The sequence below is a fragment of the Henckelia pumila genome, chromosome 4 (assembly GCF_033568475.1).
Source record: "Henckelia pumila isolate YLH828 chromosome 4, ASM3356847v2, whole genome shotgun sequence".
NCBI lineage: Eukaryota > Viridiplantae > Streptophyta > Magnoliopsida > Lamiales > Gesneriaceae > Henckelia > Henckelia pumila.
In genome coordinates, this window is record NC_133123.1 from 80,606,102 (window position 1) to 80,625,615 (window position 19,514).

The 19,514-nt window shown below is 42.3% G+C and overlaps 1 protein-coding gene across 2 annotated transcripts in view; it reads left to right on the forward strand.

Moving 5' to 3' along the window:
* The first annotated feature begins 1,849 nt into the window (after positions 1–1,849).
* Positions 1,850–19,514, forward strand: part of LOC140863344 (protein transport protein SEC23 C-like) — a 32,629-nt gene continuing 14,964 nt past the window's right edge. For both annotated transcript variants that reach the window (XM_073266708.1, XM_073266709.1), the window contains exons 1-4: positions 1,850–2,484; positions 2,793–3,071; positions 3,315–3,488; positions 4,251–4,412. In XM_073266708.1, coding sequence (XP_073122809.1) covers positions 2,020–2,484; positions 2,793–3,071; positions 3,315–3,488; positions 4,251–4,412 — 1,080 coding nt within the window. In that variant the 5' untranslated portion in view covers positions 1,850–2,019. The remainder of the gene's footprint in view (positions 2,485–2,792; positions 3,072–3,314; positions 3,489–4,250; positions 4,413–19,514) is intronic.

Here is a 19,514-nt window from a genome sequence, read left to right on the forward strand (position 1 = left end):
GGCCATGCAGCTGGTGAGGTGTCAAGACTGATCGGACACGCAGCAGTTCGGAGCCTCCGAAGTTGAGATCGGAGCGTTCGAACCGTGCATGTAGTGACGTGGTCTGCATGCAGAGATTGGAGTGTCCATCCCCCGATCGGAGCGTCCGATCTCTGCCTATAAATAGGTCATCCGAGGATCACATTTTCACACCAAAATCATTACTCTCTCTCTCTCTCTCTCTCTCTCTCTCTATTTTAGTGTATTCTAGGTGTTTTGGGGTGATTTCCAGCCTTCCTAAACTTGGTCTGGGAGTTGGCGAAGTGCTCCGGAGTTGCAGCAGAGTGGTGCCCGAGTTTTGGGGCAGTCGTCATCAGCGGGCTGACGACGGACGAAAGTATAGCTCTGACTCCTTATAGTAAATAGGAAGTGTGCTATAGCTTAGTTAAAACTTTTAGAATAAGATTATAATGCAAGAGTATTTTGCATTGTAGTGCGGACTATAGGTTTGGACATAAAGCTGGTTTAGTTTGCCTAGTTATCAGAGGTACGAAAGTACTAATCGAAATATCCAGACTGAGTATGCATGTATTATGTGTTTGCATGGTTTATTTGATTATATTGCATGATTTTATCTGCATATACCTGTCATGATATTATGCTGCATCCATGAGCATATTGATCATGTATCCTTGTGATATCCTGTAATAGGGTGTTTACCCTATCTTATTAGTGGATGGGTGGACACATGAACTTGTGTCAGGTCACCATCAGTTGGGTATGTAGGTCACTTCCTGAAGCGACGGCACAACGTGCTACCTACCCATGACCCAAGTCTGTTCTTGATCAGATATTCTTGACCCGTGTCTTGGTACCCGTTCACTTTCATACATGCACGTATAATATTGTATACTCATACTCTCGTACTGAGCGTTTTATGCTCACATCCTCGTACTGTTGTTTTTTGACACCCTATTCCATGAGGCAGATTTGCGATTGGATGTGACAGGTGGTTCCAGGAGGGTTTAGGCTACAGGTTGCCAGCAAAGATGTCTGTCTAAGCTTTCAGTATTGATGTATTTGGGTTAATACATTTTACCTTCGATTTGATTGTATAATAGTATTTACAGATTTCTTTCTTTGGATTGTAATTTGTTTTATGGTTTCTACTGAATATTTCTGATTATTATTTAATTAAGTTAAATTCATGTGTAAGCTCTTGATTAAGAGATGATCACGGTGCGGGTCACTATAATTACACACAAATTCAGTCTGGTCGTTTGATTTAAGTTCTAATATGTTATTTGACATCTTTTTGTACATATTATTTGTTTGTCAATTAATATCGACACACGAGAAAAGAAGCAGTTCAGTTGACCAATCCCAACTAAACTCAGTTTAGCATCGTCAAGGGTCAACTGCTACAGTAAATCCAATTTAGGAAGTTCACACACCCCTCATACCCGATCCCAACATTTTTTTTATAAAATTTTGAAATTTTATTGAGGAAAAATTGAAAAATACTTTCTGAACGTTGGCCCATCCATCAACACTAGATGTGTTAAAACGGGCTAGTGGGACGAGCCGGCCCACAACCTATCGCAACCCTCTATTAGACGGGACGATGCAGGTCGACCCATCTTTTAGGCGGGTTGAAAAACACCTGCCCAACCCACATATTTTAGATGACTGAAAGGGCCAACCCAACATACCTACGTATATTTTAACGGATTTTTGCGGACCAACCCGTAAACTACCTCAATCCAACATTAAGCGGGACGAGGCGGACTAGAATAAGTGGATTCGATAGACCTAGCCCCTCTATAATCAACCATGCCCATTCATCAATCAATGGGCATTCATCAATCAATCAATCAATCAACACATAAACGAGCAAGATCCCAAATACAAAACGAGAAAAGAATATTTGGAACTCCGTTTCTAGACAATTTTGTCTGAAGAGATCCCTGCAGCGAAACCACCCGGTCGCCACCGTAGCTCCGTCGTCGCCCCTTCCACAACCATCGTCATCACCACGAAATGTCGGAATTCCTGGATTTGGAATCTCAAGACTCCATCCGCATGCCGTGGAACGTCCTCCCGGGAACAAAGGCCGAAGCAGCAAACTGCCTAATTCCAATCTCCGCTATTTACACCCCCTTAAAACCACTCCCTTCCACCACCCCGCTCCTCCCTTATTCCCCTCTCCGATGCCGCAGTTGCCGATCAGTTATCAACCCGTTCTCTATCGTTGATTTCTCTTCCATCAATAAGATCTGGATCTGCAGCTTCTGCCTCAATCGAAACCACTTCCCGCCGCATTACCAGTCGATTTCGGAGACCAGTTTGCCTGCGGAGCTCTTCCCTCAGTATACTACCATTGAGTACGAGACTTCGGCTCCCAATGAGAAAATTCAGTCTGGTAGCGGTAACGTTTTTTTGTTGGTGGTAGATACTTGTATTATTGAGGAGGAGCTAGGATTCTTGAAATCCGCTCTGTTACAGGTTTGAAATCATTCTTCTACTTATGTTGTACTGATATTAGAGCTGTAATTTGTCGAGAGTGGAGATTAGTTTCTTTTTGGGGTGTATAATATAATTGGTCACCTGCATTTTCAGTGCCTACTGGTGAATTCGAATACTTTGATCCGAATAGCAGTCATTAATTTTTAGCCAACTTTTCTTCAATCAATTTTCTTTTAAGTTAATCAGTGGAAGTATATGCTATTTATATCAATATCATACCTTTTTGCATGTTGGGAAATCACTTTCGGTCAGTGTATGTGTTTTATGGATGTCATGCATGGATGCAGGTGTTGGGAATGGTCGCGGAGAATTGTTTGGTTGGGTTGATTACTTTTGGAACATATGTGCATGTTCATGAGCTGGGATTTGGGCAGATTTCAAAGGTTCATGTGTTCAAGGGTACAAAGGAGGTAACTAAGGATCAATTGTTGGAGCAGATGGGCTTCTTTGCGAAAAAGCCGAGGCCAAGTACTGGGGTTATTGCAGGAGTAAGAGACGGGCTGTCCCAGGAGAGCATTTCCAGGTTCTTATTGCCTGCGTCTGACTGTGAGTTCGTTCTTAATTCGGTATGGTTCTTAAGCATGAAGTTTCTTTAGATTAATTTCTCTACTTGAAGAACTATATTATGACTCTTATGAGTTCGCTGAAATGATTATATCATCTTCTCATTTGTAAATTAATGCTAGAATTGGAAAAATTTCTGGGTTTATAATCAATCAGACATATATTGATGAATATATTCATTGTTTCCCTTTTCGATTTATGCTCTCATTACTTTTTTTATTCAATGAAGATGCTTTGTTTGCAAGGTATTGGAGGAGCTCCAAAAAGATCCTTGGCCAGTTCCGTCAGATCAACGAGCTGCTAGGTGCACTGGCACTGCTTTGAGTTTGGCTGCTCATTTGTTAGGAGTATGCGTCCCTGGTTCTGGTGCTAGAATTATGGCATTTTTGGGTGGTCCGTCAACAGAAGGATCAGGAGCTGTAAGTCTTTCTTCATATGCTTGCCTTGCTAGATTGCTAAGTGCTAGAGGTGGGTGTATTCACCTAATTGTGTTTGCTTAGCCAAAGTAGATAATGGATACTAATGAATCTATATGAGACAAACAATGAAAATCCACACATGAGTAGTTTGTGCCTATCTTACTTGAGAAAAGATTATTTGGTGACTTTTGTTCTAAAAAATTGTTACCATAAAGTCTTAATATGTACAATGTATCTATAGAGCTAACTTACTGGTTTGTTCCTCACGGGAAATTTTGCAATTATTCCTCATTGAACATGATGGGATGCTCAAAGTATTTTACAAACATGGATCGGATGATACGTAAAATTCTTGTTTACAGATGAATTTACCCATGTTCCTTCATAGTGGACCTTTTAATATTTCATTTGTGACAGAAGTCAGAATGGTTCAAAATATTTAAAGGGTCAAACGTTTCTTGCCTCGTAGCCAATTGGTATTGCTTTTGGCTCATGCTCTATCAGACTCAAAATGATGTGGTTTATTTGTAAATCTTTACATCCTTCTATATTTAAGGATTATATTTCCCAGTGAAAGAGGTTAAAATTTGTTAGTCATTGGTCTGTTAGACTAGAAATGCTGGAAATTGTAAGGTCATTTTTGTTCCACTACTGCAAAATATCGGTATCTTAATGGAGAAAACTGAATATTGGATTATATTTAGAAATTTTTCTCAGGATTCAACCGAATTTTTCATGACATAACAATATATTTATTTGTAGATTGTGTCGAAAAATCTCTCCGAGCCTTTACGTTCTCACAAAGACCTGGACAAAGATTCTGCTCCTCAGTATCACAAATCAGTGAAGTTCTATGAAGCACTTTCGAAGCAACTTGTTCATCAAGGACATGTGATTGATGTTTTTGCCTGTGCTCTTGATCAGGTATAACTGACGTTTGTAATTACATGTTAGATCTGCAGCAAAGTCCATGTTCATTTTTATAGTTATTATTTACGAGCAACTTTCATTAAATACGTTTTGACGCGAGATGTTTCTTTCCCAATAGAGGAAGGACTATTCTAGAAAAATCAAAAGCTAATTCAGATGTAAGATGTCCGAAGTCCCATAAACTCACAATCTAGCTAGTGCTAAACATGCATGTAATTCCACATGGAGGTTCTTGCTTTGTTGCAATTGCATATCTATGTTCCGCTACTTGGAATAAACTATAAACATGACGCAATTTACTTATGAACAAACAAGTACCCCCTCAGTACCACTCATTCAGGCTTGTGTGCGTATCACACAAATTAAGAAAGTGTGTGGAAAAGTAAAGTTTATAATACAATTTCCTATTTTGTCCTTATTTAATGAAAATTTTAATAGGATAAAAAATTCGTAAAAGCAGTTAATGATATTAATTTAATAGGGGTATATTGGTAACATAGTACGAAAGATAAGTCTAAATATGGAAACTAGACTATATAATTGGGAGGCGTGAAAAAAGAAATTCAACCTAAATAAGTGGGACAGAGGGAGTAGCAAGCATTTTCTTCTTTGGTGGAGTAATTCACACATATTTCTTTTTGGGGGTAAATTCATAATTTTGTATTTTTATGAACTGTTTTCTCGGTATCATGATTTTATTCACCGAATATCTGATTATGCTAAATACAAGCTAGGTGATCTGCTGGAACTTTTGAGGGGGGTCAATCTAATAGAGGGCGCTGAGGATGTGAGGAAATGGGTGTGGGACAGCTCAGGTGTATTTTCAGTTAAATCCTTCTTTGAGTCTTTCTTCCCGGTCGAGCGATTCCCTACTTTCCCTCTCTTCTACCCAATCTGGAAAGCACCGATTCCGACAAAGGTTCAGTTTTTCTCATGGACAGCTGCGTTGGGGAGGCTGCCTACCTGCGATTTGATTCAAAAGAGGTTCCCGAACATCTCCCTTAGCCCGAGCTGGTGTGTACTATGCAAACAGGGGGGGGAGACTCAGGACCATTTGGTTATTCACTGTCCGTTTTCTGGTTTCTTGTGGAATCTTGCCCTCAAGGAACTGGGACTGTCTTGGGTAATCCCGAACTCAACAAAAGATCTTTTTGCTATGGATCTAGGAGGTCGGCTTGGACAAAAAGGGAGAGTGTTTTGGTTGATAGTGACTCACTGCGTATGTTGGTCGCTTTGGCTGGAGCGGAATAGAAGAATTTTTGATGATAGTGTAGAAACAGTTGAGGAAGTTTGGGACAAAGTCAAACTAAGAGTTTCCATGTGGGCTCACAAGGGTTCTAGCTTCCATTCTTTGGCTTTATTAGACTTGTATAGGGATTGGAAATTGGCTTTGATTTAGATGATTTTTGCCTTTGTTTGCAAAGGACCTAGTTAGCTTTTGTGGACCGCTGATTCACTTTTTGTATCTACTTACTTCACTATATATATAAAATTCTAGTTTCCTATAAAAAAAAAGATTATGCTAAATACAAGCTAATGTATTTGGTGACCTCATGCCTACAATCTCAAGAAATGCGATTGCAATTTTTCTGAGAACACACTGTATGAATTTTGACACCTAGTAGTAGTGTTTTCTAAAAAGTGAAACATTCACCTGAGAATCTGAGATGGTGTTAGAAAGTCTGTAAAATTTGAAATCCTCTCGTCCAATGACTTCATATGTAAGAATCTTTTTCTTTGCTTTTTTTTTTTACCATGACCCTATTCTGAACGAGATAAAATTGGCATGAGCTCCTCTTTGTACTGCTTCTAGAGATCTTCTCATGACAATACTTTAGTTGCCTTTCATTTAGTGTGGTTACTTAGTTAGATATCTAGTAGAAATGACTCTAGGTTTTCTTTTGTCTAGATGGTTGTCGTATGCTATACTTGGCTGCGTAACAAATGCAATATAAATAATAAATAAAATGGTAAATGCCACAATTTTGCTGAACAACAGCCAACAGGTATCTATTTTTGTTTGATCTTTGCAAAACTCTTTACGTTGAACTCTCTCCTTTGTTGTTTACCTTGTTTTTTAGCATTTCATTTTGCACTTGCTTTTCTTTATTGGGTTGATCTTATGCTAGAATTAGATTATCGGACGAGTGAGTGAGTTTTTTTTTTTTTTTATATGAAACTAGATCATATTATATATTATATATAAAAAGAACATGTAAAAATAACAAAAAATGGATAAGTTATCCGCATACGTAATATTTAGAACCACTATATATCAACAAAATATAACATTCCAACTTCGGATTAAGTCTAGAGTGGCGAACATATCTAAATCTTTATGATTCCTAATCCACATAGAAGCCCGCAACTTGATCTTTGCAAACACATATCTCCCTAATTCCGCTTTGTCTTTAAAGATTTTTTGTTCCTTTCCAACAACATGCCAACAAATACAATGAAACACCACCGTCCAAAACATTCTCCCCCTCCTACCAAAGTCGTGCCCTAGATCACTTGCAAATAAATCCTTCGCTGACCTCGGAGTTACCCACACAAAACACAACTCCTCCATAGCTCTATACCAAAAGCCTCTAGTGAATGTACAGTGAATGAAAATGCGGTCTTGTGTCTCCTCCTCCCGTCGACAAAGCGCACACCAGTTTGGGCATAGAGCACAAGAGTGCCAATGCTTTTGCAATGTCTCGCAGGTTGGAAGCTTTCCTTTCACCACAATCCACGAGAAAACTTGTACCTTCGATGGAATAAGCATTTTCCATATAACATGAAAAAAGGGGAACAAAGGAAAATCCCTAACATGAAAAGAAGAGTCATAGAAAGGTTCAACCAAGGAAATACCCGAAGAATCCCCCACCCATTTCCTAAAATCCGATACCCCTGCATCCAACCTAACCCTTTCGAAGGACCCTAACGAAGGACTCAACTCATCCACTTCCACATCCGTCAATTCCCGTCTAAAGTGAAAGTTCCAAGAGAACCGAATTTGAGGATTGATTTTCCAACTGAGCAAAATGAGAAATCAGAGAGTTAAGAATCGAAGATAACCGGAAAAGAGCAGGATAAATATCCTTAAAAGCGGAGCCACCCCACCACCTATCTTCCCAAAATCTTAAAATATTGCCCCCTTTTAGCACTGCTCACACCGATCAGAGAGAAACCGGGTAAATTCAAGAGATACACTTCCAAGGGCTTCTAAAAGTGACGGTGCTAGCGAATCTCGCATCCCATCCATTATCTTACATCCCGTACTTGCTAACAATAATTTTTTTCCACAACGTCTCTCTCTCATATGAAAATCTCCACACTACTTCCCAAAAGCGCCCTATTCCTTAATCAAATATCCCCAATACCCAGACTTCCTTTGTCCTTCGGTGTACAAACCCAGCGGAATCCCCAAGTATTAATAGGCCAAGAATCCCTCCCACATGGTATGTCCTTGGCCTTCTGGTGTCAATTTGAAGAAAACAAGTACCTGATTGTTGCTTGTTTTTCGCGTGCAAACGCACAACATCAAGTTTTACTAACACATAAGTAGAATATCGTTCCGAATAATTAATATTTAATATTACACTAAATATATGAAACTAATCTGAACTTAATCCTATTTAGAGCTTCGATGATGACATCGTATTCAATCAATAAAATTTGGCAATAAACAAAATATGGATTCACAACTGAGGGATCAACTAGCTAGAGAGTTCTAGAGGTGCGATTTCGTTCGAATTTCCACCATGTTCAATTTCTCACAGCACAAAGATTGCAAATTAATCTAATTTATTAGCCAAGAATTCAGAAAATTATCTATTCCCTTTCCATGTGATGAATAGAATTTAATTATCTAATATCGACCGCAATATTTCTATCAACAATCAAATATTAAATAAAATAAACAGAATAATAATTCTTTCAAGGCTTCAATGGAATTATAGGGCTTCGGAACACTATAATCGCCAAAATGATGTATTTTCCTACGTCTTGTTTAAATTCTCTTCTCCCGAGTGAGGGATTCTAACATACTAATCATTCAACTTATGACAAGTAAATTGAAAACATTAGATTAGGAACTGGAAAACACAAATAAATTTATACGAAAATTCCAATAACTATGTCAAAAGACCAAAACATGGTTTCTAGTCTCGCTATGTCGTCCCTCTAGATGAGAAATTAAGTTCATGACAAAATTCAAAAAATATGAAAACATGGTCTTGAAACAATTCATCAACCACGGAATAATTCAGAGATCGGATTCTCGGGAATCCAGAGGCAAATCTCGGGGACCTCAGAAGACGCAGGTGACTCAGTCGTCCCAGCCGCCTCAGCAGCATAGAATCAAGGTTCCACAAACCGATAGGGAGGGATCATTAGATGCGAAGGAGAGTATCGAGCAGTGCGTAGTCAAAGATTGGACAAAAGCTATTATTATTACTAAGGCGAGGGTCGATACCTCATGGGACTTGGTAAGATCATTACTCGGGAAGGCTGTGAAGAGCAGGATAGAGATACTTCCTTTCCAAGCTAACAAAGCAGTATGGTGGCCTTACAGAGCAGAAGACGCTTCATCCTTCTTGAAGCTCAAGAAATGCTACCTAGAGAATAGAGTTACTTTGTCCTTCGAAGAGTGGAGACCCCTAATCAATAGGGAACATGAAGTTTTTGCTTGCTGTAACAGCTGGATCAGCATCTTAGGGCTTCCTTGGGACTTATGGACCAATGATTTGTTCAAATCAGTGGGTGAGCAGTTTGGGGGATTGTTGGATATCAGCTTGGACACTATCATGTTCAAAGATTTGTCGGCAGCGAAAATTAAGGTGGTAGGTCCTGTAGGTGGCTTTATTAACAGTTTTTTGCAAATACAAACGAATCGAGGACCCTTGGTGGTTCGTATCGAGGTGAAGTCAGTTAATATAGATGCTTATGAAATCTATGAAAAACGTTCATACGCCCAAGTGGTGGTCGACGGGGCGAAGGTGCCAGTTGGTTGGGGGGGGTGGATTAGAAATTCGGTTATCAAATCAGTAGATAAGAACGATTTTGCTGCGAAGCCTATGCTCAACAACAGTGGTCAACTCAAATCAAAAACTTCAGTCACGGAGAACGGTCCTGATTTGAGAGAGAAGGGAGTGAAATCACCGTTCAATGGTGATTGCATCAAATTTCTCAAAAAGATTAGCCCTAAAGGGGAGGAGGACTTTGGTAAGGGTGTTATCCAGTCTAGTTCGGGGTTAGCAGCGGATGCAAAGGGGTTTAAGTCGGTAAATGTAGCGGCATCTTTCAAGCATCAGTCTCTACCATGCTTCAAGAAGGTGTACTCTAGGAGAAAACCTGGTGTGGCCGTCCAGCAAACTTCTGGATCTGCGGAGGGGGGCAGAGGAGTGTGCCCTTTGGATCCTGAGGTCATGTTGTCTAGTAACAAGGATCACGAATGGATTAAGGAAGACTCGGTCTTAGATTTCGGCGAAGATAACTTGTCGGAGGTCTCAGATTCGTTTGAGTCAGAAAGTGATATAGATGGGGTTCCTGGCAACAATTCTCAACTTCAAGAGGGATTGGAGGACATTAGGGACCTCTTCGGGTCTCCAGCAGGTAAGCATCCTTTTCAACCTTTGGCTCATGTTAATAATTCTGATCCTGAAGGGGTGTCAAATAGCCTTCCTCTCATCCTTAGCCTTCCTACTCTTTCGGGCCACTCTTTTCATTCTGGTAGGGGGGGCGAGGGATCAATGGGGGAGGGGTTAATCTCGCTGATGAATAATAATACGGATGTTCCGATTGGAGATGCTCTGGGGAACCGGAAATCATTAACTTCTCAGGGGACTGAGGAGGACGGTGCTCTTCTGGGGAAGAATTTAGGGATTCAAGATTGCCTTGATAGATTGGAGATTAGTCGGGTGAACTTTAACAAGTCAGAATCAGAGGGCCTCTTTCATAGGAGCTCATTTTACCTTAGAGACCCCACCGCTGATAAAGCATCGGTGGGAAATCAGTTGGTCTCGGGCTGCGGGGTAGTTTTATGAAGATATTCTCTTGGAATATTAGAGGGGGTGGCTCCAGCAGAAGGAGGAGCTTGATTCGTGTGATTCTTAGGAGGGAGAAGCCAGACCTAGTGGTCTTTCAAGAAACCAAGCAAATGAGAGTTGATAGGAGGTTTATAGCGAGTTTGTGGAAGTCTAGATTTATTGAGTGGTTGGAGCGTATTCTGGTGGCATGGGATTCTAAATCGGTATCAGTGAAGGATAACTTAATCGGAGAATTCTCAGTTTCGGTTAAAATAGAAAAGGGCGGTAATTCTGATTGGTGGTTTTCAGGGGTTTATGGTCCATGCAAACCAAAGGATCGGCAAGACTTTTGGAATGAATTGGCAGGATTGGAGGCGTTGTGTAACCCTAACTGGTGTTTAGGTGGTGATTTCAATGTGGTGAGGTCGCTGAGTGAGAAGTTGAACAGTACCACTACGACCAGTAGCATGAGAAACTTTGACTCTTTGATCAGAGAGTTAGATCTGTGTGATCCCCCGCTTTTGAATGGCAAATACACTTGGTCCAACATGCGAGTGTCCCCAATTTGCTGCAGACTCGATAGATTTTTGTTCTCAGGGAGCTGGAAAGAGTTATTTAAGTTCAGTAGACAACTAATACTGCCGAGAATCACTTCAGATCATAATCCAGTAATTTTGGATACCACAAAAGGAGAATGGGGTCCTACTCCTTTTAGGTTTGAAAATATGTGGTTAAAACATAAGAATTTCAGAGAAGAGTTCGCAAATTGGTGGTCGAGTAAAAGTTCGCAAGGGTGGGAAGGGTACAAGTTCATGAGGAAACTGAAGGATATCAAGTCGGACATTAAGAAATGGAATTCAGATAAGTTTGGGAACCTAGAAGTGAGAAGGAAGGACTTGGAGAGTAAGATCAGTGAGCTGGACACCAAGGAAAGCGAGGGACTTTGGATAGACAATTTGGTGTTGGAGAGAAGAGTTCTTAGGAGTGAATTTGAGGAGTTAGCTTGTAGGAATGCTCAAATGGAATTTCAGAAAGCAAAAGTAAAGTGGTTAAAGGAAGGGGATGGTAACACGAGATTTTTTCATTCTTTACTCAGCCAGAGGAGGAGTAGATCGAGAATTGAGAAACTGGAATTGGAGGATGGAACCTTTTGCACGGACAATGAACTTATCAAGGCGCATTTGATCAAGTTCTATCGCAATCTTTTCAGTAAAACAAGTAATGGGGAGGGGTTCGGCATAGAGGGAGTGGAATGGAGCCAAATTGATCACGATGATATGTTGCAGCTAGAGCTTCCGTTTTCAGAAGCAGAAATCAGGAAAGCAGTCTTCGAATGTGATGGATCGAAATCTCCGGGCCCTGACGGTTTCACTATGGCAGTTTATCAGGATTGTTGGCAAATAATAAAGGGGGATTTGCTTAAGGTCTTTGAGGAATTCTACGAAAAAGGAATAATTAATGCTGTCACTAACGAAACCTATATTTGTTTGGTCCCAAAGAAGAAAGATTCAGAGCGAATCAAGGACTTTCGATCGATTAGTTTGGTAACCAGCTTGTATAAGATCTTAGCCAAGGTGCTAGCTTCGCGTCTGAAAAATGTAATGGACTCTACGATAGCAGATTCACAAAGAGCTTTCATCAAGGGGAGACAGATTCTTGACTGCTGTCTCATTGCCAACGAGATGGTAGAAGAGTTAAGATTGAAGAAAAAGAAAGGTTGGGCTTTTAAAGCAGATTTCGAAAAAGCATACGATAATGTGGACTTCAGATTTCTGGATTTTGTACTCATGAAAAAGGGATTCGGTGTGAGGTGGAGAAGATGGATCAAAGGCTGCTTAGGCAACGTCAACTATTCGATTCTTATCAATGGCAGACCCTGTGGCAAAATTAGAGGAGAAAAAGGGTTGAGGCAGGGAGATTCTTTATCTCCCTTTCTATTTAACTTGGTAGCTGATGTTCTGGCTAGGCTGATGGATAAGGCTAAGGCCATGAACTTTATCCAAGGCTGGGAAATAGGGAGGGGAGGAGTCGAGGTTTCTCACATACAATTCGCAGATGACTCTCTATTTTTTGTAAAGGAAGACGGACACCTAAGATTTTTGAAGGTAATTTTGGCTTCTTTTTGCGAAATGTCGGGTTTGAAGATCAATATGGAGAAGAGTGCTTTGTTGAGTATTAATTGTGAGGCCGAAGTGGAAGTAGAGATGGCTAGAGAATTTGGTTGCGGGCTGGAGTCTTGGCCCATTACCTACCTGGGTGTACCTCTAGGAGGGAATCCTCTAAAGACATCCTTTTGGGAGCCAGTGCTGTTCAAAATGTCAAAAAAGCTGACGAGTTGGAAAAAATCCTTTCCATCGCGAGGAGATAGATTAACCTTGATTGAGGCAGTAATGAATGCCATTCCGTTGTATCAGCTATCGCTATTCAAAATCCCTAGGGGGGTGGCGGTGACCATGGAAAAATTAATGCGGAATTTTTTGTGGGACGGGTCGGACGGGGACAAACATTGTCATCTGGTTTCTTGGGAAAAGGTTAGTCTGCCTAAGAGTAGGGGTGGGCTGGGGATCGGCAATATCCGTTCAAGGAATAGAGCATTGCTGGGTAAATGGTGGTGGCGTTTCTCGGAGGATGGGAATTCTTTTTGGAAGAGGATTGTGGCAAGCAAATATGGCATGCAAGATAACGGCTGGGATGCGGGACTGGCTAAACATAACACTTTTCGGAGTCCCTGGAAGTTCATCTCTAGTATTTATCCGGTGTTTATTCAATCAGTGAGCTTAGAGGTCAAAAGGGGGAAATAGAATTAGGTTTTGGGAGGATTGTTGGGTTGGGCAAGCCTCTTTTCAGACCCTGTTTCCTTCACTCTTTAAGATCTCTTTCGCCCATAATAAACCCATTTCTTTTTTTCTTTCCAGCGATTCCGTCTACTCGGTAAATTCTCTTTCGTGGGATTTGCATCTTCGTCGTAATATCAGGGATGGGGAGTTGGGTGAGTTGTCCAGTTTGTTGGTAGTTTTGGATAGGGTTAGCTTAGTGGAGGGAGGGGAGGACGCTCGGAGGTGGAAGTGGGGTGATTCAGGAGAGTTTTCAGTTAAATCCTTCTTTGATTCCTTCTTTTCGGACGTATTGTATCCAAAATTTGATCTTTTCCACATAATTTGGAAGGCTAAGATTCCCTCTAAGGTAAAGGTTTTTGCGTGGTCAGCGGCGTTGGGAAGACTGCCGACTTGTGACGTGATTTAGAGGAGGTTTCCGAATTGTTCCTTGAGTCCTAATTGGTGTGTTTTGTGCAAACAAGGGGCAGAGAGTCAAGATCATTTGTTGGTTCATTGTATTTACACCAGTTCCTTATGGTGGATGCTGCTGAAGGAAGTGGGGTTGACTTGGGTGACTCCAGGCACCACGAGAGAGTTACTCGGAACAGATTGGGGTTGGGCACCGGGAACTAGGGGGAAAATTTTGTGGGGGGTGTTAGTGCATTGTGTTTGTTGGACCGTGTGGCTTGAAAGAAACAAAAGGATCTTTCAAGATGAAGAAAATTCGATTGAAGTTAGTTGGGACAAGATAAAGCTGAGCGGATCAACTTGGTTACACAATATCAAGGAATTTCAACCTTTTGCTATTTCAGATTTGTATAGGGATTGGAGTCTTGTTTTGAGTTAGATTTACTTGAACCTCTTTTGAGGATTAGTGGATCACTGGTCCACATTTGTAATTTAACTATTTTTACTTTAATAATATTTCTGTTTCTGATAAAAAAAAAAACAATTCATCAAAGTAAAATCAAGGAAATGAGAAGAATTGAAACAAAGGTGGAAGGAGCGTTCTCCGTCCCCGGATCGATGCAATCTCTATCTTCGTATCCAAATGTTCTGCCTCCTGGTGTTATCCAAGCCTTTTTTTCTGCTCTCAAACCATCGATGATATCCAAAATAAGCCAAGAAATGCTTTTAAAATTCGAGAGTCCAAACTTACCATTTCCGGTGTTCTCCAGACTCCAAGCCTCTTTTCTCTAGCCGCCTTCTCTCCTCAGAAACCCTCGATCTTTTTGGTCTCTTTCCATGCCATTTTATGCCAAAAAAATTGGTTGTTTCCTAGTTTCCTACAAACGACAACAAAACACATAATATCGCTAGAGAAATAACTAGAATCCAAGTTAAACACTGTTAGGCTGGTCCTCTGGATTTAGACGAAAAACAGCAGAGACGAGATGGAACAATAATGATGGAATAATTTGTATTGAATATTAAAACTCTACAAAACAAGAAATCCCAGATTTGGAATCTGTAACCCCCTAGCCAAGAAATCCCTCCATCCCACGTGATACTAAATGGGCTTTTTTAAGCCTTCTAGTGTATACAAATTTAATATTGGGCTTGGAGTGATTTTCCAAGGCCCTATCAATACCCTCTTCCTTCAAATTAGCCTTGTCCTCAAGGCTAAAGTGAGGAAACTGAGCTGCCATGTCTTCTGCATCCTCCGAGGTTGCTTCCTCGTCAGCTTTATCTTTCCATGCAATGAGTACTTGCAGCTTGTCTTCTGTAGTGTATGCCCAGCCCCCACTGCCTGTTTAATCAAAGACACGTGGAACACCGGATGGATTTTGGACCTCCCTGTAACTGCAGCCTGTATGCCATACTACCCACTTTTGCCAGAACTTTGAAAGGTCCGTAATACCGGGGAGCGAGTTTCTGATACACCCTTTTACACACCGATTGCTGCCTGTGAGGTGTGAGTTTCAGAAAGACCAAGTCCCCGACCTGGAATAACACGTCTTTCCTTCGAGCATTGGCATATTTGGTCATACTGTTTTGAGTCCGCTGGAGATTATATCTTAGTTGCCTTAAAACCTCATCTCGATCACTGAGTTCCTGTCCCAAAGCTGCCACCTTCGTCTCTCCGAGTACCAACTGTGTTAACACAGGAGGTTGTCTACCATACACAACCCGAAAGGGGGTCATCCCCGCCGAGGCATGGTACGTAGTATTATACCAATACTCTGCCCAATGAACCCAAAGAGCCCATTCCTTGGGTTGTTCAGAGGAGAAGCATCTCAACTATGTCTCAAGGATTCAACACTTCCGTTTGCCCATCCGACTCCGGGTGGTAGGCCGAACTCATAGCCAGCTTAGTGCCATACAGTCTAAACAATTCAGTCCAGAAAGAGCTCATGAAAATCGGATCCCGATCACTAACAAATTGACCGAGGAACTCCATGCAAACGAACGATTTCCTTGATAAAGTGTTCGGCCACTCCTTTAGCATTGAATGGATGTTTGAGCAGGATGAAGTGACTATATTTGGACAATCTGTCCACCACCACCATGATCACATCAAAGCCCCGTGATTTTGGCAACCCCACAATGAAGTCCATGGACACATCCTCCCACACTGATTCCGGAATAGGGAGGGGTTGTAGCAAACCCGAAGGTGTCGTAGCTTGGTATTTTTGGCGTTGGCATATATCACATTCGGCTACCATTTTAAGGACATCCGCTTTCATACCCATCCAATAGAAGTTTCCGGCTACTCGTTTGAGTGTACGTAACCCGCCGGAATGGCCCCCCGATGGGGTAGTATGACATTCCTCCAGTACCTTCTGAACCCAAATCGACCCCTTAGGTAGCACTAGCCTGCCTTTGTATAGTAAGTTACCATTGGCCACAGTATAGGGTCCCATGTGTTCGTTTGCCAACCCCACTCGCCTGATCACTTGTTGTAATATGGGATCATTAAGCACTGTCTGTCGCAGCTCATCAAACTCAATCCAAAAAGGCATGGACACCCCGCATAGCTCCGTTGTCCCCTCTATTCTTGATTACGCATCTGCTGAGCTATTGGTTACTCCTGCCTTGTACTTGATCTAAAACTCATAGCCCATCAATTTGGCTAGCCAATGTTGTTGGTTGGGTGTGGTGATCCGTTGTTGAAGCAAAGATCGTAATGATTTGTGGTCGGTCATGACCACGAATTTGCGACCTAACAAATAAGGTCGCCAATGTTGAATAGCCAAAACCAGGGCCATGATTTCTTTTTCATACGTGGATTTTGGCCAATGCTCTTTCTGCCAAAGCTTTACTGAAAAATGCCAAGGGTTTTCCATCTTGAGATAGAACAGCCCCAATGCCTCTCCCTGATGCATCACGCTCGATAACAAATTCTTTCGTAAAGTTTGGCAGTTGTAACACTGGAGCGGTACTAAGCACTGCTTTTAACTCTTCAAAAGCTCTGTTTTCCTCTTCATTCCACCCGAAATTATTCTTTTTAAGTAATTCAGTCAAAGGTTTAGCAATCTTCCCATAATTCTTGATGAAATTGCGGTAATACCTTGTTAATCCCAAAAACCCTCGCACCCCCTTCACATGCTGAGGACGTGGCCAAGTGCGTATACTCTCAACCTTCCGTGGGTCCACAGCCACTCCCACGGCAGAGATGAGATGGCCCAAATACTCCACTTCTTGAAGCCCAAAACCACACTTTTTCTTATTCAATAGTAACTTCTCCTCCACCATCGCATTCAGCACCATATCAAGATGGGTTAAATGGTCATCCCACCTTTTGCTATAGATCAATATATCATCAAAGAAAACCAAGACAATCTTCCTCAAATAGGGTTGCAATATCTCATTCATAGTGGCCTGGAACGTTGAGGGGGCGTTTTTCAACCCGAAAGGCATTACGAGAAATTCCTAATGCCCCATATGAGTGCGGAAAGCTGTCTTTGGAACATCCGCTGGGTGCACCCTGATTTGGTGGTACCATAACCGTAAATCCAGCTTCGAAAAATAGGCAGCGCCATGCAATTCATCCATTAGCTCATCAATCACTGGTATGGGGAATTTGTTGGAAATAATGATATCATTTAACGCCCTGTAATCCACACAAAACCTCCAGCTTCCATCTTTTTTTTTGACAAGGATTACTGGGCTGGAATAAGGGCTCTGACTTGGTTGTATCACTCCTGCCGCGAGCATCTCTGCCACTAACCTTTCGATTTCATCTTTCTGGCAATGTGAGTACCTATATGGGCGTACCTGAATAGGCCCACACCCCTCCTTAGTTGGGATTCTATGATTTTGGGTCCTCTCCGGTGGTAAGCCCGTGGGTGGATCAAACACCTTTGCATATTTCAGTAACAGATTCTGGATCACCATTGGCTGGTCATTCTCCAGCTTAATAACCTCCTTGCCGTGCATAGAAAATAAGGCTGCACAAAAGGCGACATCAGTGGTCTTAACGATGGAACGAAGGGACACCACTGATCGTTGAAGAGTCGGATCCCCTTGCAATATCACCTCCTTCCCTTCTTGCATGAACTTCATTTTCATCTTTCCCTAATCTACAGTGACTTTGCCCAAAGTTCGGAGCCAATCGATCCCCAGAATCACATCAACACCTCCCAACTCGAATAAATACCCGAAAACTGTTAAGGTGCACGCTTCCAGATCCACCCCCAATCTTGGACAGACCCCTTGACAAGCGATGCGCCCCCCATCACCCAGCAAAACCCCGAAATGCACCGAGTCATCAATTGGGAGTCCCAATGTCTCAATCAATTTTCGTGAGACAAAGTTGTGGCTAGCACCACTATCAATCATTTCCACCACCCCTTCATTGGCTACCCTTCCTCGCAACTTCATCGTCTGTGGATGGGAGAAACCACCGACGGAGAAAAGTGGTAATTCCAGGGTGCCGTATTCTTTGCTCGGTTCGACGGCTATCTCACTTGTCACAGCCCCCATCAACTGCTGCTCCGTATCCAATTCAACCTCTTTTTCATCTTCTGCCAAGAGTGTCACACGCAAAGCTTTGTGAGCACACTTATGGAGAGGGTGAAATGGTTCTCCACATCGGAAGCACAACCCCTTTTCCCGACGATGCACATATTCCTGATGTGACACAATTTTGCCGTCACGTGGCTTGAAAGCGTCGCCCCTGTTCACACTGCCACGGCCACCAAACGCGCTCCCTTCTGCCGTCGAAGACTGTCGAGAAACATTATGAGAAGGCTGTGGCTGAGCGAAGGAAGTCATCGATCACCCGGCACGTTCATATTTTGGGCTCGGGCCCAAATTGGAATTAAAGATGGCGCTGAGCTTGGGCCTATCTTTGTCCCACGACTGAGAGCGGCCCGACAGCCCACTCCCCGCCTCCCCATTCCTGTTCCATCGGGAGTCCATCGTCGGAGACCATAAGCGATGGTTATCTGGAAACCCAAATACCTCTTCTTCAATTGCCCTAGCCAAATCCATCGCCCGCAAGATAGTGCGAGGCTCATGGATGCCAATCCGCCTATGAATTTCTGCACGTAACCCAGCCAGAAAATATCCCAGGCATTGGTCCTCTGGAAGATCACCTACCTGAGCCAGTAGCATCTCGAACTGTTCAATGTAAGCATCTACCGGCTGGGTATCCTGTTTGAGGGAGGAAAGTAAAACAAAAGGGTTTGCCGCTTTTCTGCCTCCATATCGTCGGATCAATTCCTTCGAGAACCTTTCCCAAGTTAGATTCGGAACCTTTTGGCGGAGCCATTGGAACCAGTGATATGCCGGCCCTTCCATGTGAATGAGAGCCAGCTTGAGGCGATATTGCATCGGCGTACCATGAAGCTCGAAATATAATTCTGCCCTGCCTAGCCAAGCCCGAGGATCGATCCCATCGAATCCTGGAATATCCACCTTACGCAACGCCAAACGCATTTCATAATCCACAAATCCCTTAGTGTCATCACAAGAACCACGACCTTCCGCATCGTGCATTCCTCCATCGTCCTCCCTCATTTTCTGTTGTTTCTCATGGATGATGGAATTGTCACGATCCTCGGTGGGCTTCCCAAGCACCCATTGCTCTAAGCGTGCATGTGAGTCTGCCATTTTCGCATGTGATTCCGCGAACATGGCCACCGCCTTCGTAAGTGTACTGATATTTTCCTGTATCTCAAGCACCGATTTCTCAAGAGCTTCAATCCTTGCCTCCGAACGAGTGATGGCCATCTCGACAACGGCAGGTCGGACCAATTGTTAGGCTGGTCCTCTGGATTTAGACGAAAAACATCAGAGACGAGATGGAACAATAATGATGG